Source organism: Neolamprologus multifasciatus, chromosome 13, assembly GCF_963576455.1.
Source record: "Neolamprologus multifasciatus chromosome 13, fNeoMul1.2, whole genome shotgun sequence".
NCBI classification, from domain to species: Eukaryota; Metazoa; Chordata; class Actinopteri; order Cichliformes; family Cichlidae; genus Neolamprologus; species Neolamprologus multifasciatus.
In genome coordinates, this window is record NC_140451.1 from 22,021,325 (window position 1) to 22,046,699 (window position 25,375).

Consider the following 25,375-nt stretch of genomic DNA (forward strand, 5'->3'; position numbering starts at 1 on the left):
AACAATATATCACAGTATGAAATTCAAAAACATTTTATTATTATCATCCCACAGCAAACCATGCTGATTTAAAAAAAACCAAAAAAACTCAACAGCACTGTGGACGAACTAACCTCTAAAGCTTCCACTGTATGCTTCCAATTTATTGCACATTCTAGTTTTTGGAAAAGCAAATAACACGTTTTAGCTTATTTAAGCCTGTCACACATCAGTTTATTTCATTCACAGCTTCACTGGCATTATTGAATATCAAAAACGCCAATTAAATTGAAAGGAATACTTTGCTGAGCTTGTTATTTTTAAGCTCCTTTGTGTTGCATTTACATTTGGTAATAACCGCTTTTAAATTGTCATCACATTTTTTTGTGTCTGTAGAAAAAAAATAAAATAAAATAATAATAATATTAGATGTTTGTTACAGTCATAAATGCGTAAGAGCTTTAGAAGTGACCCAAAACTAGCTAAGCCATCATAAAATTAAATAATAGCATCTGAATTTACAAGTCTTCACAAAAATGTACAGTTTAAAACCTGTGATGCAAATGTTAGAAAAAGATGAAGGCGCTGGAGGTGAAGTTAGCTTTGAGACTGTAATTCAGAGTAAGACAGGTTGCCTGAGTGTTTGCCTGTTATTGTGACTATGAGCCATTATTTTATATCACCGCATCTTTGAGGATGTCAAGTCTTCTCCAAAATGTAGCCTGGAAGTTTGGTGAGGCCCAGAGAGCAGAGTCAGATTCTTGAGCGTATTCCTTGTTATGGCTTGCGTGTGCCTGTGTCGTCACTTCCTGTCCGCTGCATCAGCTGCTGCAGGAGCTCAATGTAGAGTTCGACGCGGCTGACAAGAGGAGCATTTTTCTCAGCACGAAGCAGCTTGGAGTATACATTCTTATAGGTTTTCAGCAGCTCCTCGTCCTTATTGCTGCAATAAAGATGAAAGAGTTCAAAAGGGCAGATGAAAAGGTTGCAAGCTTAAATTCACAATTAATCTCTTTTGTTCTTGTCAAGATCAAGGTAACTTTATTTATACCCATAGGCAAGGTAAATTTGCTTTACAGAAAAAAATGACAGCATTTGGCATCCCTTTAAAAACACACATACCTAGTAAAGATATAAACCTCACTGTGGCACATATATAGTAATTTTAATATTTTGAATCAAAAACAGTTCTTATTTAATTCAGTGACAGCAACGGGGACAAAGCTATTATTATAACGCTTTGTCCTGCATCTCGGAAATAGAAACCTCCGTCCTGAGGGAAGAAGCTGAAATTCACCTCTTAGAGGATGGGAACCATTTTTAAGGATTGATAAAGCCATCCTCTGTACCTGCTTAGAGTACAGGAAGGCTAAACAAGACTGTGGCTCACCTATCAGACAACTGGACCATCTCACTATCTGATTTAGAGAGTTTTTCTCTGTGATAGAGGTCTGACCAAACCATGCCACCAAACAAAAGGATAAAACAGACTCAATAAAAGAACGATAAAACAAAGTTAAAATTTTTTGGTCAATGTGGAAATGTGCAAGTTTCCTAAGACAATAAAGGTGCTGGTGACCCTTTTCACAAACTGATTTGCAATTTTGATCAAAGTTCAGTTTTTCATTGATTATGGTCCCAAGATATTTATATGATTGTACTTGCTCTATTTTCTGACCTTTAATTAAAGTGACTCCGTGCCCATTTTGTTGTTTCCTAAAATCAATCACCATATCTTGTGTTTTTTCCTTTTTAAATACATTTCATGTAGTCATAGTAAATGTTGCTGTACCCGTATACTGTCAGGTAGGACCGCTACTTAATTATTAGAATGTGATAAACAGTAAAGAGTATGAGCTATCTTAGCTTTATTATATCACCTTTAAATGTCTTTTGTTTCATTAAATCCAGAAACTACAGTTCATAGTTCATTCAACTATGGAACAAGAAGTAGAAGGAAAAGACTGTATGTTACCAAAGCTTTACAAATTCAGTCATTTCCACCAAGTTTATTTTTACTACTCAGAAGAATTTAGCTGTAATGGGGTTACTGGGGCCCTAAAAGTTTGATCTAGTCCCAATGGGCTTTTTTTTTTATTATTTTATGGCTGTTTTACAGCAATAGCTTCTTGCCATCACATGTCTCATGATGGTAAGCAATAAGGCAGTGACATTAAAGACAGATATTAAAATAAAGGTCTGAGTAAAATTTAAGTAGATATCCTAACCAGCTTTCATACTGGAGCTCACCTTGGTTTACGTTTCGCTGTCGTCATCAGTTTGATCACCTGCAGGAGCAGGAAGGAGAAACTGGGCTCAAACACGCCAATTAACTTCATCACTTCCTGGAGGTTCAGTCCTGCCATTGGGCCATTGGCTACGTCGGAAGACTCTGCTGACTCAGCAGAGTCTGGTTCATTCAACTATGGAACAAGAAGTAGAAGGAAAAGACTGTATGTTACCAAAGCTTTACAAATTCAGTCATTTCCACCAAGTTTATTTTTACTACTCAGAAGAATTTAGCTGTAATGGGGTTACTGGGGCTTCATTAACATGAGTATAATATACACTCATTTGATTTATTAAATGGTCAGAAAACACTTAGATTTTTGTTAAATAAGGAATTAGAAACTCACTGCCTGTGCTGTATGCTTATGTGCATAAATCACACCGCTGAGCCAGGAAAAATCCTTCATGAGCTACTGTGAAACTTACCTCTGTCTGCTCCTCCTGTAGCTCTTTATGAATCAGCTGGAAAGCATGGCGGGTTTCTGTCATGATCTCTATTGCTCCAGTCAGGCTCTTCAGCTTAGCTGTGCTGCTGTTCTGACCTGTGGACAAACAACATGAAGAATTATTAAAAGAGGCTTTGAAAAGAAACACGGTTTTTCAATTCAGCCCTCATCTGACAAAAATAAAACAAAACATTGCAGCCAACATTGTGATAGTCATCATAATGAATAGCTGCGCACCTGCCATCGTAAACTCAGCAAAAGCCACCCTCTCCAGCAACGTGCGGAGCAGCTCGCAGGGTGCGTCTTTGAGGCTGAGGAATAAACTGACAGCCTTGCTGTAGTGAAGCTCTGCCAAGCTCCGATGCTGCTTTCTCAAGTGTTCATCCCCCACCTGTCACACAATTACAGCCAGAAACACAGACATCCATCAGCTCATTATACCGCTACAAGTATAAAGACAGGCAGCGTATCCCACTTCTGTTCTTTTCTAGTCAACGGAACGTCGTTTCCTTACCCAGAGTCACATATTTTATTTTTGGCGTGCATAAAAAGCGTTGAGCCAAGAAATGCCAATTATTAACACAAAGAGCATCCAAGACATTCAAAAGGAAAGGAGAATGGTTTTCTACTGTTGTATAATTTTACATAACTTCCCACCTGATTGCGAAAGCAGCTGTGGTACATAGAAGCCAAGCGGTGGTGGATGGTGGCAGCTCTGTACTGGTAGAGTGGCTGCCGAGCAGAGTCAGTCTGCAGGTCGCAGTACTTGAGAGACTTCATCATTGCTTCGGTCACCTCTCGCTCAATCTGGCAAGACAAACAGGAATGGATAAGTAAAAAAATACTGTGTGTGAAAAATAAGAAATAAAATGTACTTGTAAATGTGATGAAAATATGATTAAAAGAGAATATTTGTTTACTTTCATGGCTGAGACATGATGATATCAGGTATAATACAATGTGATAAAAACATAAAAAACAAACAAACAACAAAACAAAGCAGATAAACAAAAATAACCCCCCAAAAAAATCCTGTCCTTGCTTTTTTTTGGCGAAATGAGGAATTCTTTCTCAGCTGCAAGTGTGAGAGATTCAGCATAGCAAGGATAAAGCTGTAAACTGAAGTGCCACCAACAAGAGTGACTAATGGACTGAAATCATTTTCCAGCCAAAGATTCACTATAATGATTATTCAAGTGGGGTGTGTGGTGTTTGCTGACCCAATTCATGCACAGTGTGTGTCCCTTTATCAGCGCAGAGCTGGTCCTGATACAAAAAGGCTACAAGTCAGACAAGTAGATCAAAGTGATCTGATAACAAAGGGAAGGTGTCCACACATGCATCATTAGCAAAAGAGGGAGAACTGCAGTGAATATAAATTGCATGTACCGTGTAAACTAGCCAAAAATATATGCAAGTATGATTTTGATATCCTTAATAATGTAAAATGCGTTAAATCCTTAATATTCTACCTAGCTCCAAATGTGTTGAAACCAACCTGTTCCTGGGCCTTCCTGGATACTGGGGCATAGTCCTGCAGAAGGGTGGCCAGTGTGAAGTACGTAGTGGACAATTCCCAGTTTACACTGTCCCACACTGCTGAGTGCTTCTCTCTGCTTGCCAATGCTTTCATGGCCTGCAGGTAGTAGTCTATAGCCTGAGGTAATATTGCAAAGATAGTATGATTAGGCACAGTCAAGATGCAGTGAGACAGATGATTGAAAAAAACAAAAAAGCAGAGTGTTAGTAAGAACACTTAATCAAGAATTTAAGAAAACATCAGCGTGGCACCTTGTTGTAGTAAAGAGCCTCTTCAGGTGAAAACTCTCCTCTGCCTTCATCGCCAGAGAGGTTACAGTGGGCCTGGGCACAGATTCTCATCAGCCTGCCAGTATTACACAGCAGTAAGGCTGTGTTAGTGCTGTCCCCAATGGCTTCAAAGTCCTTCATCCCTTTCTCAAAGAAGCCAAAGCTCTTTTTCCACATCTCCTGCTCTGCTACAGACACAGACTTCTTCACTAGAAGGGGAACAGGAGAATAAAAAGGCTGGTGATATACTACACAAAAAAAAAAAAAAAAGAAAAGAAAGAATAACTCTCATCGTACTCTTTTAAACAAACTGCATTTGCTGTAATGTAACTTACCCTCTTTCTCAGCCTGCATGGCTGCAGCCTGGTTCATGTAATAGACTCCCATCTCATTGCGTATGTTCCCGAGTCGTTTCAGAACCTGACTCAGCTGATCTGGAGTAAGATCTTTCAAAGGCTCAGAGACAAGTAGTTCATATGCTGCCTCATAGCACTTGCTGCTAACAAACAGCTGGTACTCTGGGTCCATTGCTAGGTCTGTTGCCATGCTGAAGGCTAGTAGATAGAGAATAAAAGGAATGGAATACTTTTTAGGACATTTTGGCAAACAATTTATTGTGAATGACTTTGAAGACAGTGAAATATTTAAGACACTGCACACCATAGCAGCAGGAATATCAATATACTGAATTTCTCTTTAGGGACTGACCCTGGCAACTGCTCTCTCTGTGCAGGCTGTGCAGAATCTCCTGGTCCTCTTTGGTCTGGTAGCTGTATTCCTCCAGGTAAGCTGCTCTGTTGTTTGCATTTTGAGCCAACATCAGCTGGATGTCCCCACACAGAGACAGGCACTGGCTGTGAAACAGCAACACATGTGGGTGTAGTGTACCACTCACTGAACAATAGGCATCTGGAAGATGAGGGGATGGAAGAAGACAATTTTGAAGAAACTTGTCACTGTCAAAATTAAAATTAAACAACAAAGAAATGTAGTTTAAGTTTCAATTAATTGATTATGAAACAGTTAAAGAACCTCACCATAACACTGCAGAGATAGCTTGATGTAACGCAATGCTCGCCCATACTTCAGCAAGTTGGTGGCCGCATCAGAGAGGACGTAGTAGGCCTTGGAGGCTTTGAAGAAGAGTTTCAGCTTCATATGATGCTGCCAGGAGCCGGGGATCATCCCTGAGCGTGTTGTGTGCTTCTGCTCCCCTTGCAAGGGACCTGCTGCTTAAAAAGAAAGAAGACAGGAAAAGGAAGCCTCAGTGAAAACCATGTTTGTCTATGTCACGTTTTCTTCTGCAGTATTAGAAGTTGTTATTACCCCTTTCAAGCAGGAGAGAGATGCCTTTCTCAGCTGCACAGGCTCCAGTAGCACTTCTGTCTTCATATTTGAGAGGGATGGGTGTGTTGGGGTCAGCAGCTGGAAGATCGCTCTCTTTCTTGATGCTGCCATCCACCGCCTTTAATCCCTGTGGATTATGTTACAGCATTACAAAATTGTACCCAATCAATTTAGTAACATATTGTTTCTACGTGTCCAAATTGACACCTAGACTTTATACATAATGCATCTTGACCATCAACAGTCCAATAACAGATCCAGGCAGTAGCAGTTATTGTAGCCTGAAGCTGCTTGTCTGTAGCAGAGATGGGACACCGTCTACAGACATCTGACAACCTCACTTCTCTTCAAAACCACACTAAGATTTTTTTCTCCATTTTTAAACATCAGACAAACCAAACAGACACTGAGATCACTTCAGGCAGTTTAACAAAACAGTTTATAAACCAAGAGCTGCAAGGAGACTTTGATTTGTAAATGTGTGTAGGTGTATTTGCCCTTTAATATAGAAGAGAATGTCAAACTTTTTGAAAAGTCACATTTTTTTGCACTGCAGGCAAACAAACATTCACATTAAACATTTAGAAAGTCACCTTAAGCACATAGCTCAGGACAAGTCTGCATCTCTCTTCCTTGTCTTGAGAAACGGGGAAAGCACAACTTGGCTGAATAAAAAAAATAAGAAAATATTAGTTTGTATGTATATAAAGATTTATTTCTATACTCCACTTTCCACCATTCAGTCGATGCTAAGAAGGCTGTGGAAACTTTTACAGATTCACTCACTCTGATCTGGTGAGTTGATCTATACTTCTCCGGGACTGAGAGCTCCCCTACAGAGCGGATCACAGCCACTGCTTTGCTATCATCCTGCGGGCTGGAGCAGTTACTGTAGGAACCATCATCATCGCTGTCCTCCGTCAGATCCTCCTCTTCTTCCTCCTCCTCCCTGTCTTCGTCACTGTAGCTGTCCTCTGAACCACCGGCCCGCAGCGACTCCCCTCCATCTTCTTCAAGAGGCTCGTCGAGCTGGAACAGCTCTGACAGCATATAGTGGGCAGAGGCGATGATCTGAGCAGACAGAAGACAGAGGCGATCAGGGCTGAAGTCAAGTTCAATCAAATCTAAGTACTGGCATACTCAGAGTTAGTCAAGTGGTTTCACATTGCATTTTCTCCACTGTCTGAATATAGATACAAAAATAAGAATATCAAAGAAGAAGTAGGAGAAAGATAGTAGGAAGATAGTAAGGACTTAGGTCCATTAATAGTTGGACAAAGTCATCTAAAATTTGCCTCTTTATACCACAAGTGCATCGCTCCACATTTTAAGAGGCTCACACTGTTAGTGTTTAGTATTAAATTTGAATATTATTTTTGTCTCTTGAATAACTCTTGAATGAAAACCCTACAGCTGAGAGGTCAAATGCATTGTAACTTAAGAAAACACCCACAAATAGAAAAACACTGCAAAAGCACACCTCTTCTCCCTCACAACTAGGGATGGGTATCGTTTAGGTTTTAGGTTTTCCGATACCGGTGCCAAACAGGTACTTTTGAAACGGTGCCGGTGCTTAAACGGTGCTCAAACCGGTGCTTAAAGAATGGAGAACACAAAATTGGTCCAAAAACCTCTCATGTTCAGCTGTTTTTTTGCAAAAAGATGACAATGTTAGCCTTTTCTGCAGCTATGGGGCACATATGGTATCACTCTTTGCTGGAAGCAGTGCTAAACAATGGAAAAAACACAAACTTTGTCCAAAAACCTCTCATGTTTAGCTGTTTTCCACTTTTTCTTTGGTCATTTTAGCCTTTTTAGCCAGGGTGAAGGGAGTATCTGCCATCAAACAAGAAGACAGCCGCATGTAGCTATGATGATGTTTGCTAGTTCACCTTACCTGCATTAATGTAATAACGTGGTTAGCCTACTCAACGTAAATTACACACGAACAACATTAAGCTACTCAGGCAGAGAAGAACGGCTGCTGCTGCCATCATCATCATTTCTGCTACACTGGCAGGGCTAGGGGCCAGGACTCTCCTCTTCGGGTTTTTGGGGGATGTTGCTAACTCCAATAACAGGCAATCCACCCGCAGTAGATGTGCTCGGTGTGAGGTCTCGCAGCAAGCTATCAAATACGGTGCATTTCTCGGCTTTTAAAAAAAACCCGCTATGCGTTGTCAGGTGTTTCATCAGATTTGAGGTGTTGCCTCCTTTGCACAGTATCGCCTTAAAGCACTTGTTGCAGGCTGCTGAGTTTGCATCTTTTGCTGTGAAGTACAGCCAGACTTTGACCGCTTAGCCTTGAGCATTTTAGCTCTGCTCTAAAAGAACGTACGTACCTGGACCCGCCTACTATCCTCGGAAACGTAAAGTGATTGGATAGAATCTAAAGTGTGTCACAGCTCAGGAAAAAAAAAAGTACCGAAATAAAGCACTGAAATGTGCGCTGCTTTTCGGTCTGGTTACTACCGTTTGTGCCATCATGGCACCGGATACCGGTACCCATCCCTACTCACAACATTCATAAAGCCTCTGCTTCTTTTGACCGTGTGTCAGTGCAGTCCTTCAGATGTTTTGATTTCTGTCACTTGCACAGCTGCTCCCCAGAAACACTTCCATTGTTTTTGTGAGATTGTTTTTTCTACTTCCATCCATCAATTCTCTTCCGCTTATCCTTTTCAGGGTCTCGGGGGTGATGGAGCCTATCCCAGCTGTCTTAGGGCGAGAAGCAGGGTACACCTGCACAGGTGGCCAGTCTGTCGCAGGTTTTTTCTACTTCCTTTGTGTTTTATTCAACTTCTGTTGTGCTTTGTGCACCTCTGTCAGTGCGCCCCAGGGTGGCTGTGGCTACAACATAGCTTGCCATCACCAGTGTGTGAATGTGTGTGTGAATGGGTGAATGAGTGGATATGTAAAGCGCTTTGGGGTCCTTAGGGACTAGTAAAAGTGCTATATAAATACAGGCCATTTACCATTTGTCTCCTTTTGCAGCATTTTTTTTTTCTTTTTGCTGGTGTTTTCTTAAGTGGCAGTTCATTTGACCTTTCAGGGCCACCGTAAAACAACTCGTTACTAACATGGAAAGAGTATCGACTTTCTCATTTGTCTGAAAATCTGCACCTACCTGAGGATGTCTGTCTTGATCTAGAAGTTTGACACAGTTTAGCAGCAGAGTTCTGATTGTGCCATAGTGCTTTCTGTTTTGTCGCGCTTTTAGCATCAAGTTGCTGGCCACTCTGTGTCACACACACACATGAACATAAAGTTAAAACAACAAGAACACACTGACGTACTGGCATGCCCGGTAACTACTGGTTTAATTTAATTTACACCTTGCAAAGCTCAACAGTTTATCAAAGGGCTATCACACAGAGACAGATGTCATTCACATCCTCATCTCCGGCCAATTTAGAACAAATCAAACTAACATGACCGCTGTTAAACTGCACCTGGATAAAAACTGCAGTCACGTGACAACAGGCGAACTCCACACATCTATTCAACTGGTTTACACCCTGAATCTTCTCGCTGTGAGGTGTCAGTGCATCCAAACACCCACCCCCACACTTCAAACTTTATAACCACTTTTCACAGCTGCAGGAGTCCTACGACACAAGGCCGCTCGTATTATCTGTCTTAGATACTTACTTGTATAATAATACAGCCACAGGAAGAGTGAAGGGATTCTGATATTTCTCTTCCTCAGCCTCCTCACACAGAGTCGTCAGATCATAAAGCTTCACAATGTCACTCCCACTGGCTGTGGATTTAAGAAATTACTTTGGAAAACACTTTTTCACAATAATACAACTTTTAGATCATTCCTGCTCACTTTTTCCCCCACCTTTGAAAAGCCAGTACGTGTGACCCTCCTTAGTGCAGTTGGACTTCAGGAAAGAAAGGACATTTTGGGCGATGTCTTTCACGACTCTCGTGGAGAAAGTCGAGTTCTCCAGATGAGGGATGTCCTCTGTTTTTATCATCTCGTATTTCTGAAGTAAAAATCAAAAACAATGAGAAAATTTCCCACCATGAGCACCACAGCACAAACTGCTTATGCTCACAGTACTTGTTGTTTTATTTATTTATTTTCCCCACAAGCAAAGAAAAACTTTATCATAATTAATATGCAAATTGTTTCAGTAAGGATTACCACCATTTAATTGGATCACCGACTGCATATGGGAGAACCTCTTGCGTAAGCATCAAGTTGAACTATGTATTCCTCTCACTATATTACATTCACACATATCCTTTTAATTAAACCAATTAGCTCACATTTAACAGATTTTTCATTCCAACATATTTGTCTTTTAATGTGAAATCGTTTTGAACTTGTAGACTAAGTCTAAGGGCAATTTTTCCCCTGATTTAAAAAACTAATTTATGCAGAGATTTGCTCCAAAAACTAATTGGATCATATATGCTGTACACACTGCTCTTTAGTGAAACATCAACCAAGTGCATTACATACAGGCACAGGCACTGCCTAGGCCTGTGGTTCGTGTTTTACTCCCCAATGACATTTGCAGCTTAGACCCGACACACAAAATGAACTTAATTAATGAACATGTGTTATTGATTAAAAGAAGCCATAAGCCTGCTGATTGTTAAGCTGTGGAGACATTCTTAAATTAAATCTCAAAAGGACCAGCAGGATTTTATTTACCACTGCACCCTTAATGTCTCTTGTGCTGTTGTCTTATATTCTTATATACAGTGTAGAACAATTTCAAATATCTCTGTGCAGCGAGTTACAGTCTCCTCCTTCTGGATGAAGGCTTATAGTCCCAAATTCTCAAAAACACATTATGCAAATAGCTTTATTCCAGCAGCCACCACTCAGATGAACAAATCAATATTAAAATTTAAATAAAATAACCAAGACCAACCAAGTACCATCACCTTATCTAATGATTTTCTATTAGGCATGGCTACTGTATGAAATATTTTAGCTTACCTGAACAATGCCATTAACGTGAAAACACATGACAAGTTCTGGGACGTTACACATCAGATTATCAAGCCAGTAGTCGATACCTGTCAGAATGTTGATTGGTTTATTGTTGTCCCTGAAAAAAACAAAAACAAAACACAGAGTTCGACGTTTGAGACTGAGCAGGAAGGATGTAGCAGGATGAATTCAATGATGCTGGTTCACCTCTTAAAGTCAGTTATCCTATATTAAAAGATGACTCTAGGAACAATATTTACATGCTATGATGCCCTACATAATGTATGCCAACCTATTACATAACTGTTTCATTTTGTCGTAAGAATAATTTAACATTATGTTGGTGAGACAAATACCCAGAAGGAGCTAAAAGAATCAAATTGAAATACAATTAAAATGCATGACTGCACTGTCATTTAGCTCCTAACGAGTGCTAATTTCAGATCCTGGGTAGGAACCAATGAATTAAAATCCTACCTGAGTCTCAGACTGACAGCAGGATAACGACCACCTCCGAAAATAGGCATGTTGGACCCAACCAACATGTGTATGTCTTCAAAAGTCCACATGATGTTTCGTACAAAGTCATTTCTTAAACCCTGTCATGCAAGGGACATCAAAGTGTAAAAAAATTAATTAAAAAACAAATCAGAAGATACATGTAGACACAGGGCATGTGCTATTAGCTGTAGTATTATACTATTAAGAAAGGATGAAAAGATTGTGTTACCTGGCCGTTCTCTCCTTCATTGAAGATTGTCGGGAGGTTTTGCTCTTTGGGAACAGAGGTCACCTGGCCCAAAGCAAAGCTGCTGTCGACGGTAACACTTTCCTGCACATTTAACAGCACACTTCATTTTTATTTCATCTCATGTGACACAAAATACTTTTGAATGTGGAACAAATACAAAATTTTATTCCAGAGATGACTAAAAGCTTAACTTACCCGTTTGGGAGCTTCTGATTCTTCTGCATTAGACGTTGTGCTAGTGAAGGCTGTAGGCCATGAAGAGCTGAACTCATCAGCACCACTGTCCTCCTCTCCTTCATTCAGGCCATCTGATTGAGGCTCAGCAGCCCCATCACCATTTATACTGCAAGAAACAAAACAATAACGAAAACAAAAAAGTTGTTTTACTGTCAGATTGAAGAATAACTCACGTTCAACTCCAGCACTTATTTGAGCAAAGCCAACTCCTCACCTATAATAGAGAAACTTTGACAGGATTGCTTTTTGATACCAGTGCTCTTTGCTCTTCTTTTTTCTCTGCCACTTCTGATCTATTAGCCGCTGGTAAAACTCCTTCAGCCATGTCCAGTCTCCTGTCTACAACACACACAAGTTGCATTGAGAGTTAAATAATATATTCATTTAACAGTTACTACCATGATTAATAACAATAATAATAATTTTAATACTGGTACTGGCTAATATTCACTTCCATCAGCATATTGTCAAATAAAATTGCATTTACACATTTCAGTGGGCGATACTAATCTGTTGTGTCACATCAATTTTGCACAGGGTGAAATGTTCTCAATGTTTTTACTAAATCTAAAACATCAGTTTTAGAGTTTTGTAAAAATTTATTTTCTCTGAAACAGGAACAGGAAATAAATAACACAAAAATAAATCAATCAATCACTGGAAAAATATCCATTGGGACTCCCCATTCATCAAGCGTTTATGTTAAACATTGATAGATGCCCGTTACTTCACAGTTAATATTAATAATGGAGGCAATATCCTCTTGATTTTAAAAAGTGTCGCTCGGCTGTACCTGAGAGGATCTCATGAAAAGCTCTTGAATGTCCAGCTCATCTAAAAGCAAAGTCCTCCCCACACGATGAACTGCCATACTCAGATGGGACTTGCTGTAGGGAATTTTCAAAAGCTTCTTGATGTTCTGAAGGTAAAAAAGAAAACTGTTAACATCAACTGCATGCCTCTGAAGCTAACAAAGAAATAGCTCTGCAGCAGCTCCACAAACCTCTGAGTCTGAAACCACATCAACATCATCTCCGATGCAGTCGATGAACTCGTACGCCATCCCAAAACTGCAAAAGAAGAAAAACAGTTTACTCAATACAAACTAACTGCGTAGCAATAATTAAAGTCTTTGTCTTCAAGCGTATCCATAATTTACCCACTCACATCCTAAATTAAAGTGCAGCAGTTTGGGGGGTTTTAGTACTTTGAATTATGTAGTGAAAAGTCCTCCACTGTGAGTTTGAAACATAGTTTTGCAACTATGCAATACTCTATTCCACACCTTGTTTATTGTGGATAGAGTATCAGTCTTCATGGGTCTCCAAAAGTGCATAAGGACCAGTAACACAAGTGATCTGCTAAGCAGATTTTCAAAATTAGGAAAAGAATATCTGCTGCTAATAGAAACTTTACCTAGTTTCTTCTCTCATCCAGACATAGTCGCAACATCTCAAAGAAATAGAACTGAATCTATTAAAGCTGCATATCCTCATAAATGTAATCTTGAGAAGTAAACCATTTTTTTAAATAAGGTAATAAGATATAACTAACATTTTTTCTTAATTTCTTGTTTCTTATGATTTCATTCAGACACACCCACACCAGTGGTGGTGAAAGCCAAAGCATACATTGGGCATTTGCATTATGGGCATGGTGTGTACCTATCCATAATTTTAACTGCATTTGGTTCTGACTCATGCTGTGCTCTCTTTAGTTATTTTTGCCATATAGTTAACCATTTCGCAAATTACATTTAAACAAAAGATATTATACTTGGCGTAATGATAAAAGTGGTGCCTATCTACTAGGGCTGGGCGACATATCGAGTTTTTAAAAAATATCGATATATTTTCATACGAGATATAAGATGTGACAATATCCTTTATATCGATATAGTCTATGTTACGTTATAATTATACTTGTGGAGCCACAAGTCTGCCTCTCTTTCGTCCACTTTTGTCTTTATGCAAGATTACTCGGCCTCCCCTCTCCTTCACTGAACACAACTCCCCCTCCTCCCCCATAGCTTCACCTGCAGGCAGCGACAAGATGGACACGGCAAATCTCCGTTAGCGAGTTGTGGGGCTGGACGGCGTCAACGTGTTAGCGAGCTAACCGCGCTAACGAGCTAACCATGCTAACGACATGCAGCCCACAGGGGCTGCACGGCCTAAAATCCCTTCATTTTCTCAAAAGTTGACAGCGCGCCTTATGTATGAATTCTGGTTGTGCTTACTGACCGCGAACCGATTTTAGGTGGTACACGGCGCTCAGCAATCTGTCAAAAAATGTTTTAGTACGACTTTGGTAAGCTACGGAGATGCAGCGCTTGATGGATTGTCGGAGCATTACGGCTACCGTAGTCTGGAGCCTCGCGGAGTGATACGTACTGTGCTTCAACGTAATATTACCGTATTGTGTGTGTATAAGGGCCATAAATGGCACCTGTTAAGAGACGTGGTTACAAAGAGGATTTCAAACTCAAGGCTGTCAGTCACGCAGTAGAAGTTGGGAACAGAGCAGCTGTGAAATCTGTCTTTGTTATTATGCTCAGTGTCTGTTAGTTTACATTTTGACTGCACAATTATGAGCTTTTTGTTATGCACAAAAACAACATTGTTTTCTTTTATTTATGGAGCATGATTATTTAATAAATGCTGATAATTTATTTTTGAGTAATTTCTTCATGTACATCTATGCTGTATGTAAATAAAAACTCCTGTGTGACATCTGGGACACAGCTTTGACTAAGAACTCTCTTTTTGTTCTTAACTTATGGCTTTAAAAAAATATCGAGATATATATCTTATATCGCCACCCAGCTAAAAAATATCAAGATATGAATTTTGGGTCATATCGCCCAGCCCTACTATCTACCTCAATCATGAGCTCGACACCAATTCAAATTCAATCTTTCCCATAAAAATTAAACTCGTGCCCCCCTTTCTAAATTATACCTGGAAAAGGGCTTGCTCTTGCTGCTAGATCCTAATATAGTGGTCCCAGCGCTGCCCAGTTGGGGGTTTTCTCTCAGCCAGTTGGCAGGAGGTAGCTTCAAGTCAGTCTTTTCCTGCAGGAGGGCATAGCTGGTAGGTGGTGGGGCTGCGCAGTACTTGACCACAGCACGGCTTTTTATTTCACTGCTGCCTGAGCATATTGATGATTCCTACAAATAACAATATCAAGATTGTGAGAATGAATGGACAGCACTGACAGAGTAACATTTAAATAAGGATATGTCTGGCAGTTGATTATCATGAGTATAGTATGCACACTGATGTTCTTCTGTCAGCTGCACCCTTTTAGGATCACCACAGTGGATCGTCTGCCTCCTTCCAACCCATCTGTACCATCATGCTCTGTCAAACCAACTCTCTGCATTTCCTCCTTTACTGCTTTCACAAATCTCATTGGTTGTCTTTTTTCCTCCAGCTCCATATTTAACATCTTTTGCCCAGTAAATCCACTATCTCTCTCCTGCAAATGCCCAAATGATCCCAGGCATATGGAATCCTTTACCTTCACTACTTCTACTCCTTTCATCTACACTGTCTCGCTCCCCTGTCACCTGTCTCGCTCTTATTCCCTCACATGTATTATGTCTTGCTTTTCTTGACCTTCATTCTTCTCTCCAGAGCATTCATCCACCTCATCAGGCTCTCCTTCACCTGCTTCCCACTCTCACTAAAGTTATAGGATGTTTACAGATGGCACTATAAATCCACTGTAGCCTAACTCAACATTAGCACTTCAAATACTAATTAAAGAGTGTTATACATGACAACATACTACATACTAGATGGTAGATTATCCTTGCAGACTAGTTACTTACATGTTTACTGTTGTCTCCAGTGCAGGTAGGACCACTGACTTCTTCCTTTGCATTATCCAAGGGGGTGCAAGGCTCTCCGTCTCCAGCTGATGCGCTCATACTGTACATACAAAGATCTAATTCACCAAACAACTCCGATTTAATAAACAAATAACATGTCCATGGCTTCGACAAGCCGTGGACCGTCTATACATCAGTCGAATAACGAATGAGGTAAGTCAACATGTTGGCAAAGTTAGTTAGCTTGACAAGCTAGCTCCTCGATAAAGAAACGCTGGCACGTAAAGCTGTAAAATGGAAGTTTCACTAGACTAATTAAACCTAAACGACACGAAGGCGAACAATTTTCATTGCTTTGTAAACGATTAATGTTTAGCTCTTAGCTCCGTGACTACTTACACAAGCCTGTAGCCTGCAGCCAGTCTATTGACAGAGCAGTCGCAAGCGCTAGCAATAAGCCAACAACAACTTCCCGTTTCAAGTCAAAAAGAGTTACAAAACTAATTTTATCAGTTGTTTCGAAGAATAAAACTTTTCAATAATAATAACATTTTTACATTTACATTTTAAAGCTATAACTTTAGATATTTGTTTTAGTAAAGGAAAAATATTTTATCTGAAACGATTTATTGTGAAAAATAGATGAACCGGAAGTGTTTTCATAAGTTCTTTCTGGAAAAGTGGAGCACATTCTTCTGATACCTTTTATTCTGAAATTTACTGTTCACACCATTGTTTTAATTTAACGTGAGCTTTGCATGTGGTGTGATTTTTCTCTTTTGATTCAGTGTGAGGGACGCAAACAATTCCAGTGCAATTCTGTTCAGGTCTTTAGCTGTACCTGTAAAAGGTTGTGATACTTTTTTAAATATGTAAAAAAGCATCACAAACAAAAGCATTTAGGTTCAGGGATATTTTTTTTATAAATTATGAGATGATAAGTCATGAAAATATTAGCAGTGGAGGGACAATTTAAGCATATAAGTAATTATTATATTCGAGTACTAATGTTTCTCCTGTCCATAATATAATATAATATAATATAATATAATATAATAGGGATCCTTGTGAGAATGTCTAGCCAGTAGTGGAATGTCAAGCTGATGAGTGAAAAGGGAGGAGCTGTGAAACTTTGCTGAGTGCATTCAATTCCTGCGTGGATGACACAGACTTCATGTGAGGGCTGAAGACGCTGTAATCCAGCTGCTTTAGTATAGTCTATACTGGATGCGCAAACGTGACAGGTTTTTCTTTAAAGTGTCCATTATAATGGGAAGTTGGAAGAATCACGTGCGCCAAGGGCTGCAGCATAGAGACCACAGAGAAAAGCTCCCGTTTGTTGGCGTTTTCACAAGCTGTAAGATTAACTTTTCTCTGCCTCTCTCGATGTTGTCCTCTCTATCAGAGCCTAAGGACGTCTGCCTGTTTTCTTTTAGTGTCTCAGCTGGAGGAACGCTTTGAACTTCGCGACGAGATTTTGGCTGATGTTCAGTCTCAGAGGTTATAAATGCAGAATTTAACTTACCCTACATCTGGCGCTTGCGCTGATCGGTTTGTCCTCTGCTTGATTTTTTCGTAAAGTATTTTAAATTTGCACACTTGTTTTTATTTTCAGTTTAGAAAGACATGGAGTTGAGGTTGGGGGAAACGCCACACTGCTTCGACTCCGGCTGAAAGAGAGTGAGCACCTGGCAGATAAGGTGGGTTAAATGAGGAGTAATCCAATGATTAAACGCCCCAGCGGCTCAAACTTTCTACTACAGGAAAGACGTTTACGTAAAATGCAGAGCAGCATATTATGCATTGATATGCAGGAAAAACCACATCTGACAATCTGAAACAACTTTCAGAGCATTTGAACTTTAAAAAATGAATAAATAAATAAACATTCATTATCGCAACTGGTTCAGAGGAGTGGAGAAAATACTTGTTTTTGTCTGCTTTTGAACTGGGTCACTTCACCCTTTGTTTTGCCTACCCAGTTATCTCAAACTGTCTCCGACCTTACCACCGTCCTCCATCTCAAAGAAGCTGAACTACAGTACTGGCAATCACGGTAATTCAAATATCTTGGTCAGTACTGACTATGATTCCAAGATTAAAAAACACACTAGGTGACACAGACAATGTAAAAGCAACGCATGATGGACCAGACTGAGGAAAGTGTTAATTCACGGTATATTTCAGATCTAGTAAAGGTATTTTTCAAATTGAGTTTCCCCATAATTAGTCAATATGTTGCTGATTAATCCTAGAGTAGTAAACAGTTAATTTGGTCATATAATAAACTTATTTTATATTCGTAGGAATACTGAACCACTGAAATGAAGACGTATAATTTTCCAGGTTAGGCCGATTGTTAGGATTTTGTATTGAGAATGTAAGGGATCAGTTCGTCACCATTATAATACTTTGCTGTTACAGTGTGTCTCAGTTCCATCAAGAGGCACTTACTCTGGCTAAAGGGAGTAACACCCTGAAGGAAGCCCTTTCAGAATATGAGTTCACAATAGAGTGTCAGTCCAAAGAGTTAGCAGCCCTGCGTGTGGATCAGCAGTGCCTAAAGGAAGCTCTTGCAGATGCACTGAGAGAGAAAGAACGGCTATTACAGCGATGGATGGAGGAGAAAATAGAGGAAGCAGACAGGTTGAATAATTACAACGTCACTCAGGCAAGGTGAGATAATGAGTTCAGGAGTTGCAAAGCTCAAAAATTTAAATATGTTAACTTTATATGATAGCATGATCACACTTTAAAGCTTAAAAGTTGTCTGGGACTGCTCCCTTTTACCAGGTGGCAACATTTGACCAAACGTCTGAGGAAGCACCTCCAGAAAGGTGTGGGGAAAGAGCGTGAGCCCACGCTGACCAACGCTTCAAGTGATGCAGCACAGTCTACATCAGCCATTCAGAGTAAGAATCTGCATATAGATATTAACATACATTAGATGCAAACAAATGGCTGACTTTTAGGCCGTCCTTTTTGCTCTTTAAATTAAGAAGCTTTAGGTCGTAGGTTAAAGACAAGTGTGTCTTAGTGGTGAGCTGGTAATATGATACACAAAAGGCTAATGAAAAAATGAGACAATAGTGCAAAATGATATTTTTTTGTTTGTTTGTTTGTTTTTAACCATCTAACTAGATAGCAGTGGCAACTTCATAAGAGTTACAGTACATGAAGTACTGAATATGAACTCTTGGACCCAGCTACTAATAAAACCTAATGGTAGTTAAGAATTTAATAGGAAATTCATGTGCAACCACTTTGATATAATGCTATTTTTGAGCAAGATTTCTTTTCCCAATTAAATTTATTTATATAGCACTCTTCACAGCATAAAACTGCAAAGATATACATATACAATCAAACATTCAGCACAAATCTAATTAAAAGCCAGTCTAAATAAATGAGTCTTAAGCTGCTTTTTAAAAGAATAAATACAATCAAGGCAACGTAATGATGGAGGGAGAGCATTCCACAACCTGGAGGCCACCGCTCTAAAAGATCTATCTCCTCTGGTCTTAAAACGTGTTCGTGGGACTAGCAGTAGCCTTTGATTGGATGATCTCAGGCTGCGAGAGGGAGCGTGGGGTTCTAACAGATCAGAAATGTAGGCAGGGGCATCACAATTCAAAGCTTTAAAAGTCAGTACCAAGATTTTAAAATGAATTCTAAAATGTATGAATTTTGCAATAATAGCGAATACATTAAAGTCTCTCTTTTTTTTTTTTTTTCTTTTTTTTTTTACAGTTTCACCACTTTATTCTACAGCTCAAGACCTTTAATTCAATGTTTGGTCTAAAGAATCAGTGGTAATTGTTTTGTGTCTGCCTATCTTGTCCTCAGGGATCAATATTCCAACAGATATGCACAGTGAACTCCCAGACCAGTGTCATATCTCAGGTCCACCACAGGCCTAATATTCCCTTCAGATCCCAGGGAGAACACACTAACCCTTTCTCCCCAGTGCTTATAGATGAAATGATGACTTAAATAATGAAAATGTAGTTTGTTTTTCTTTGCAAATGTTAGGACAAATTGCTCTCACGGATCTATTTTATTTTTATTATTTATCTAAAAATATATTTAAAGATCCACTATACTATGCAAATTTTTTGTGACGTATAGTTAGAGTGCCTAGTTTCACATCACAAGTCACCCTGAAGTTTAGCTGATCACATGTGGACATCGTCTTCATGATCAATGCATCAAACCCTTTCGGTTCTACGATTATTATTCTTTTAATCAGTTAACCTTTGAAACAACTTCATATAGTTTTCAGTTGTTGTTTTTTTTTAACATTTTAATTACTGTTCAACAAATTAAACATTTAATAATTTTGAAAAATCAAGCTCAGTGTTAGTTTACTGTACACTCTTCTATGTAATTATGTGTTACTGTCTTCTTTATCACCTGTAAAAAAAATAAAATAAAATAAAATAAAGAGACTTTTATGCCTTTAAAAAAAACCCTCTCCTGAACAAAGACTATCATTTTAAACATTGCATGTTGTATTCCTTAATTGATTAAATATTAAATACTAAGAATTTCATTGTGGTGTATTTCTCATTCTGTTTGATCACAAATCTGAAATATTTCAAAATGTTTTGGGGTTGTTTTTTGTTTTGTTTTAATCATCAGAATTCAGTTTCTGATCTCTAGGATCTGATTGCAGTTTGTTTGCTGCCTGTTTCCATGGTCACCAGTGTTGGCATTAGTAGTTAAGTTGCACAGTGTGTGGAGTGCGTGTTTGGTTTTACTGATTGTGGTCTAAACACCTCAAGCTGTAGTGGAAAAATGGTAAAAGGCGGAAAGCGGCATTTTTCAGTGAGCACTGATTGCAAATGGGTAAGAAGTCTTCATTTCATTGGTTTAATTAAATCATAGCATTCTAAACCTAGATGTGTAATTAGGTTTTCTTTCATTTTGTTCCCAGTTTGCTCATCCAGGTTTATCAGAAAATGAGACAAAGACTGGAGAGAACTGTACAAGCACTGGGATCATGCTGACTCAAGTGAAGTCATCGTTGCCTCAGGCTTTAAACTTTCAACGCTATCCCAAATGGAAAAGTCAGCAGGTGTGTATGTAGATAAGGCATGGCCTTACTGCTTTTGATATCATAGCCACTGCCAGTGGCCTTGATAGTTTTTCTTGGACTTGCTATCACAGTTCTATATTTAGTTGCTCTCCCAGTATGAGTTTTATGGGTTAACTTGCAGAAATCCAGAGAGTATCCCTTCTCAGACCATGACAACAAGCATGCCTTAAAAGACGACGTCATTGTATTCTCTCATGTAAGTATGTAGTGAAAGGTTCAAGGTTTTGCTGAACACAAGATTCACCACATTATACCTTTAAAAGGGGACCGTGTCTATTCTATGTCGATGTACTTCAGAGTGTGGGAAGGAAGAAGTGTCTTGATGATCGCAGACAGCATATCTCCCATTTCTGCCTGTGCCATGGTGGAACTGACAATAGCACCAAAGAGACTCGAGGGAACGCCACAGCCTACCAGAGTGACTTCATAGTGAAGGAGGTTGTTGACTCTGCATCCAGAAACCGCCGCTTCCCTCACAACCACAGGCAGAAGTCTGCAGAGGCAGCTTTGGCACAGGCGGGGGAGACGTTTATGTGGTTCGGACGAGACGATTCTGACCAGTCTGACACCCTGCAAGTGCTGGCAGCTACCAACTGCTCAACACCATCCAAGCCTTAAGATATTCTTACATTTAATGCCCAGATGGCATCATTAGGGGGCCATAGCATGCACAGAGCTTCCTTCACTTGCATATGAGCTGTAATCCATTAAAAATTGTGAACTTGGAACCAAGATTTATCCCACAGCATACTCAATATCAAATGTTCCAAGATTGGAAAAAGCATTAACATAGTTTAAGTAACATTTATTGCATAGAAACTATGCAAAGTGATTACTTTCAAAGTTTAGAACCTGCAAAAACTACTTCAATACTTTTGCTAGTACTTAAGTGATTTTATCTCTGTATTTCTAACATTGTAAGGCTGGTGATAAAATGATCAGAATCAACGGCAGGTACTGACTGAACTCTCAACTGTTGAGAGTTCAGTCAGCCTCAGGCAGAAGAATGAACTATCAGCTAATGTTGACTCCATTAAATATGCTAAAGTTGCTACAAACATTTCAGAAACGCAATATAGCAATGTAGCACAATGTTATTTGAACTCAAGTTAGCATAAGCTGAGTTAACGTAGCTATGGATGCATCTGAACATCAGTGTGCACAGGCCTGATTTGAGTGCCACTGTTAGTCCACGTGAGGACTGTTGGTGGTTCACAGTTTTGCCAGCAGAGGGCAGCAGGTCTACATGAGCCATTTGGCCTGCCTAGCCAGTGAGTTGTTCAAGGGCCAAGTTGTATGAAAAATGTAATAGCCACAAAACCCCTGTGTAATATGCATGTTCTGTGAGAGAAAATGTGTGTGGGGGGGAGGAATAATTAGAAAAATGATCCTGCTATTTTTATTCAATACATATCAACATGGAGATATTCAATTAGAGCATGCGAAATAAATTAAGCTTGATTTGAGTCATAATGCATGGGCTTGTTTCACCCCAGGGGATGAAAAGGATGGATATGTGTGTGTGCAGCCCATAAAGAGAGAGGAGGAAGCGTGGGAGCCAATGACAGAGAGCACTGCTCAGAGAAAAGCACTTAAGTGAAGAGTGTCCCCGACCACTCTCTCCAATAGCTGATGTTTTCTCCAGAGCATGCTCTGACCAGCTGCTTTCTTTCTTTAAATACTCACCGGGGAGATGGATTTTTCTCACAAGCTTTCTTTCAGCTGTTGTAATTAGCTGATCCACATACCACGCTGACCTTGTAGGCGTTTGTTTCACTTTTAAAAGGTGAAGCAGACCTCAGTCTTTTCTCAGACAAGATGGCTGAGAGATGTTTGTGTGAAACTGTGGGCCTTTTGCGATTTCACTTTGAGATTATCTGGCACATCGCCGTCAGAAAAAACGATCCCCTGATGCAGGTGCACAATTAGGAGGGGGATGTATGATGAGGAGATTACTTTTGATGGTTTCCAGGTCTGTTTTAACCCTATTTCTGCCATGTCACTGAGACAACAGCCTGGAGCATTTTGCTATTTTGCCTAAACTATTGTCAAACATTTTGTGAAGGCCAGCAGTGTTGCTGATGAGAGAGAAAGAAGCGCTTATTAAGGAAAAACACCTGTGCTCTAGTTTGACGGTTGGTTGTGCCTGGTCTCGACTGGTTGTCTGGCACCTCTGTCCCTGTGGGTGCATTTCGCAGACTGCACTTTTCTTTGGATTTGCCACAACTTGAACAACTCCTCCGCACAGAAGCCACCAACACTTCAAAATCAGAAAGTCTCATTAGCTCTGTCAGAAGAGCAGTAAGGCTTTTAATAGTCGACAGAAGAGTGAGAACGCTGAAATAACATGCCAATCATTAGTTGTGTCAGGCCGTGCGTACTGTATGTGCCATGTTTAGTGTGTTACTGCATGCCTGTTACATCACGTAGCCGGCAAGTATATGCTAATACAGTTGCATGGTAGAAAATCAGTCCTCCCAAGGACAAAAGGCACATCTCAGTAAACAAGCATTCAACCACCAAAGCCTTGCACTTCATGAATATTAAATCAGTCACTTTGAATCCTACCTCTTTGGTGTTGGTGGAGGCCCTTGTCTGGATTCTTACCATTTGCTGTGATTTATTCACAGGTGCATGTGTCTCTTTGATGTGTTGAGTTGAGAGGTTTTGCACCTGTTAGAGAAAAAAATGCTTTGAAAACAAGAGGTGGATTTGCCAGACAGTCAAAATAACAGCAACAGAAGGAAGATTTGTGTTGCCATGGTACATTGTGTGCGTGTGTGCTTGTGTGTTTTCTTTTCAAAAAAGGCTGCTGCGCTGTTTTGACACATTCTGTTGTGTGCAGCAAAATTGTTTTTTGTCAAACAAGATCTACCTTCCTTTTTTTGTAAATCCCACATCAGTTTTGGCATCCGTTCTGACATTATGAAGTTGTGCATTTTTCATTTTGTGCATTACCTATTCATTAAAGATGTAACTTGAAAGAGAGTTGCTATGGAGATGCTGCGGTTAAATCGCATATCTCAAAGATTTTTTATTTCTGTTTATTCTTTTGCCAATTATAACTATGTCTAGCTATCTTGACTTCTTTCGATTTTTCACCCCACTTTCAATATCTTTTTTGATACGACGTCAAGGCTCACAGTAGGACTTTTCCTTATGCCTAACACTTAATCTTATTCAAACACTCAGCACACAGTCTAAACAGCAACTATAGAGTCCAAAAGTCTTTCGAATTGGCTGGGTTAAACTACACCCAAACTTTAAGACTCCTTCCAATCTCCTGTCAGTCATTTCTCTTGCAGTGCTTCCAATTCCCTGGCAGTGTTATTTTTTCAACAGCCAGTTGGTTGGTGTCCCCTGGCAGCCTTAGTGGTCCTTGTTGCAGTAACGGTCAGGGGCCCTCCTGAGTCTGAGGGTGGTGATAAAGGTGGCTGGCTATCTCATTTCCACAGAGGACTAGATAACATCCTGAGAACATTCCCATCACTTGAGGAGTTTGTTCAGTCGAGATAAGAGTTCCCCTGCTAAAACCCAGCTGGGAAGCTCTGTGTTTGCCTGAGTATGTGTGTCTTTGCACTGTGCATGTGTGCCTTAACAGAGTACTTTGGAGCATGTTAGCTGCAGTTCTTTTCTGTGCTGCAGCTGTGAGGTCCGCCAGGCACCGATCGAGACGCTGCCTCAAAAGATCAGGCCTATCCTTGCATTAAATCACATTCCCCCATGCATTTTTCAAACCTCCGACAAGGCTTGCATGTTAATTTGTGCGTAGGTGGTGAGAATAATTACATTAGCCTGGTTGTAAACAAAGACCTACAAGCAGCAGTCTGTTCAAGTATCCCACCAGAGAAAGAACAAGCAAGTAGTTTATACAAGGATGGATGGATTTATAATGCATGCTTTACATGAAGGCATCCGTAGCTGTTGTATCTGTAATTAAATAGCAACATGAAGAAAAATGAGCTGTTTTTCAAGCAAAATAAGCCTTATGCATTCTTGATTTTGTCTTTTGTTATATATTTAGAATAAGGGGAAACAATGCACAAACCACAGAGGATAGTTTTCTTCAGAAACACACTTTTATAGCCCCAAAAGCTTTGACTCGATTGCTGCATGTGCACAATGTTACCAAGTGTTTCATCACTGCTTAAGAAGCTCCACCTCTTAGTTCCACCACACTGCTCCTTCATAACCACATTTTAATCTCATTAGTAAAAGGCATAATGCAATGTACAGAACCAGAGATAGGCCACACACACACACACACACACACACACACACACACACACATCCAAGAGTGCTTATGCAGTGTTTCATACTTGAACAAAAGGGGGTCATTCATACAGGAAGCTGATCAAAAATATGTCAACAAGTGAAGGCTGCCTCAGTCTTCTCATAGGAAGAGCAAAGTGACACAGCTAAAATACGGAGATTCTATTTTCTGCTTCGACAGAGAGCCTGTGTAGCTTCCTGCTTTCAGCCCCGCTGCATACTGTATGTAACTGTTTATATAGTCAGCCCTGAAAACTGCTTCAACATCTCATAATCACAGCATTCTATTTCCTGCTACAGACCTCACAACAAGTCTAATTAACCGTTTTCACACTTGTTTTCCAGTCAAACGGGT

At 39.8% G+C, this 25,375-nt stretch overlaps 3 protein-coding genes across 6 annotated transcripts; 2 read left to right on the plus strand and 1 right to left on the minus strand.

The window, feature by feature from the left end:
- Positions 1–75: 75 nt before the first annotated feature.
- edrf1 (erythroid differentiation regulatory factor 1) lies at positions 76–17,335 on the minus strand. 4 transcript variants are annotated; one of them, XM_085182294.1, is made up of 26 exons: positions 17,176–17,335; positions 15,651–15,750; positions 14,776–14,984; positions 12,819–12,885; positions 12,609–12,734; positions 12,030–12,154; positions 11,774–11,921; positions 11,558–11,659; positions 11,305–11,426; positions 10,834–10,945; positions 9,718–9,865; positions 9,522–9,633; positions 8,998–9,109; positions 6,657–6,941; positions 6,464–6,535; positions 5,850–5,997; positions 5,561–5,755; positions 5,232–5,432; positions 4,859–5,077; positions 4,506–4,732; positions 4,213–4,371; positions 3,372–3,521; positions 2,952–3,105; positions 2,695–2,810; positions 2,230–2,402; positions 77–922 (listed from the first exon to the last, which is right to left on the minus strand). In XM_085182294.1, the coding sequence occupies exons 2-26, from the start codon at positions 15,747–15,749 to the stop codon at positions 757–759; spliced, it is 3,747 nt and encodes a 1,248-aa protein (XP_085038420.1). In that variant the 5' UTR covers position 15,750; positions 17,176–17,335; the 3' UTR covers positions 77–756. The 4 variants fall into 4 exon arrangements, with proteins under 4 accessions (XP_085038418.1, XP_085038420.1, XP_085038421.1 ...); XM_085182295.1 differs by lacking the exon at positions 17,176–17,335 and adding an exon at positions 16,050–16,173 and having other exon boundaries at positions 5,561–5,752; XM_085182293.1 differs by lacking the exon at positions 17,176–17,335 and adding an exon at positions 16,050–16,173.
- LOC146505540 (autophagy-related protein 16-1) lies at positions 16,691–20,119 on the plus strand. The gene is made up of 7 exons (XM_085182299.1): positions 16,691–17,007; positions 17,087–17,150; positions 17,266–17,350; positions 17,633–17,706; positions 18,075–18,326; positions 18,444–18,562; positions 19,497–20,119. The coding sequence occupies exons 1-7, from the start codon at positions 16,878–16,880 to the stop codon at positions 19,568–19,570; spliced, it is 798 nt and encodes a 265-aa protein (XP_085038425.1). The 5' UTR covers positions 16,691–16,877; the 3' UTR covers positions 19,571–20,119.
- Positions 20,120–20,254: 135 nt separating this feature from the next.
- tex36 (testis expressed 36) lies at positions 20,255–25,008 on the plus strand. Its single transcript, XM_085182300.1, has 4 exons — positions 20,255–20,498; positions 20,587–20,727; positions 20,870–20,944; positions 21,046–25,008. The coding sequence occupies exons 1-4, from the start codon at positions 20,448–20,450 to the stop codon at positions 21,364–21,366; spliced, it is 588 nt and encodes a 195-aa protein (XP_085038426.1). The 5' UTR covers positions 20,255–20,447; the 3' UTR covers positions 21,367–25,008.
- Positions 25,009–25,375: the final 367 nt, after the last annotated feature.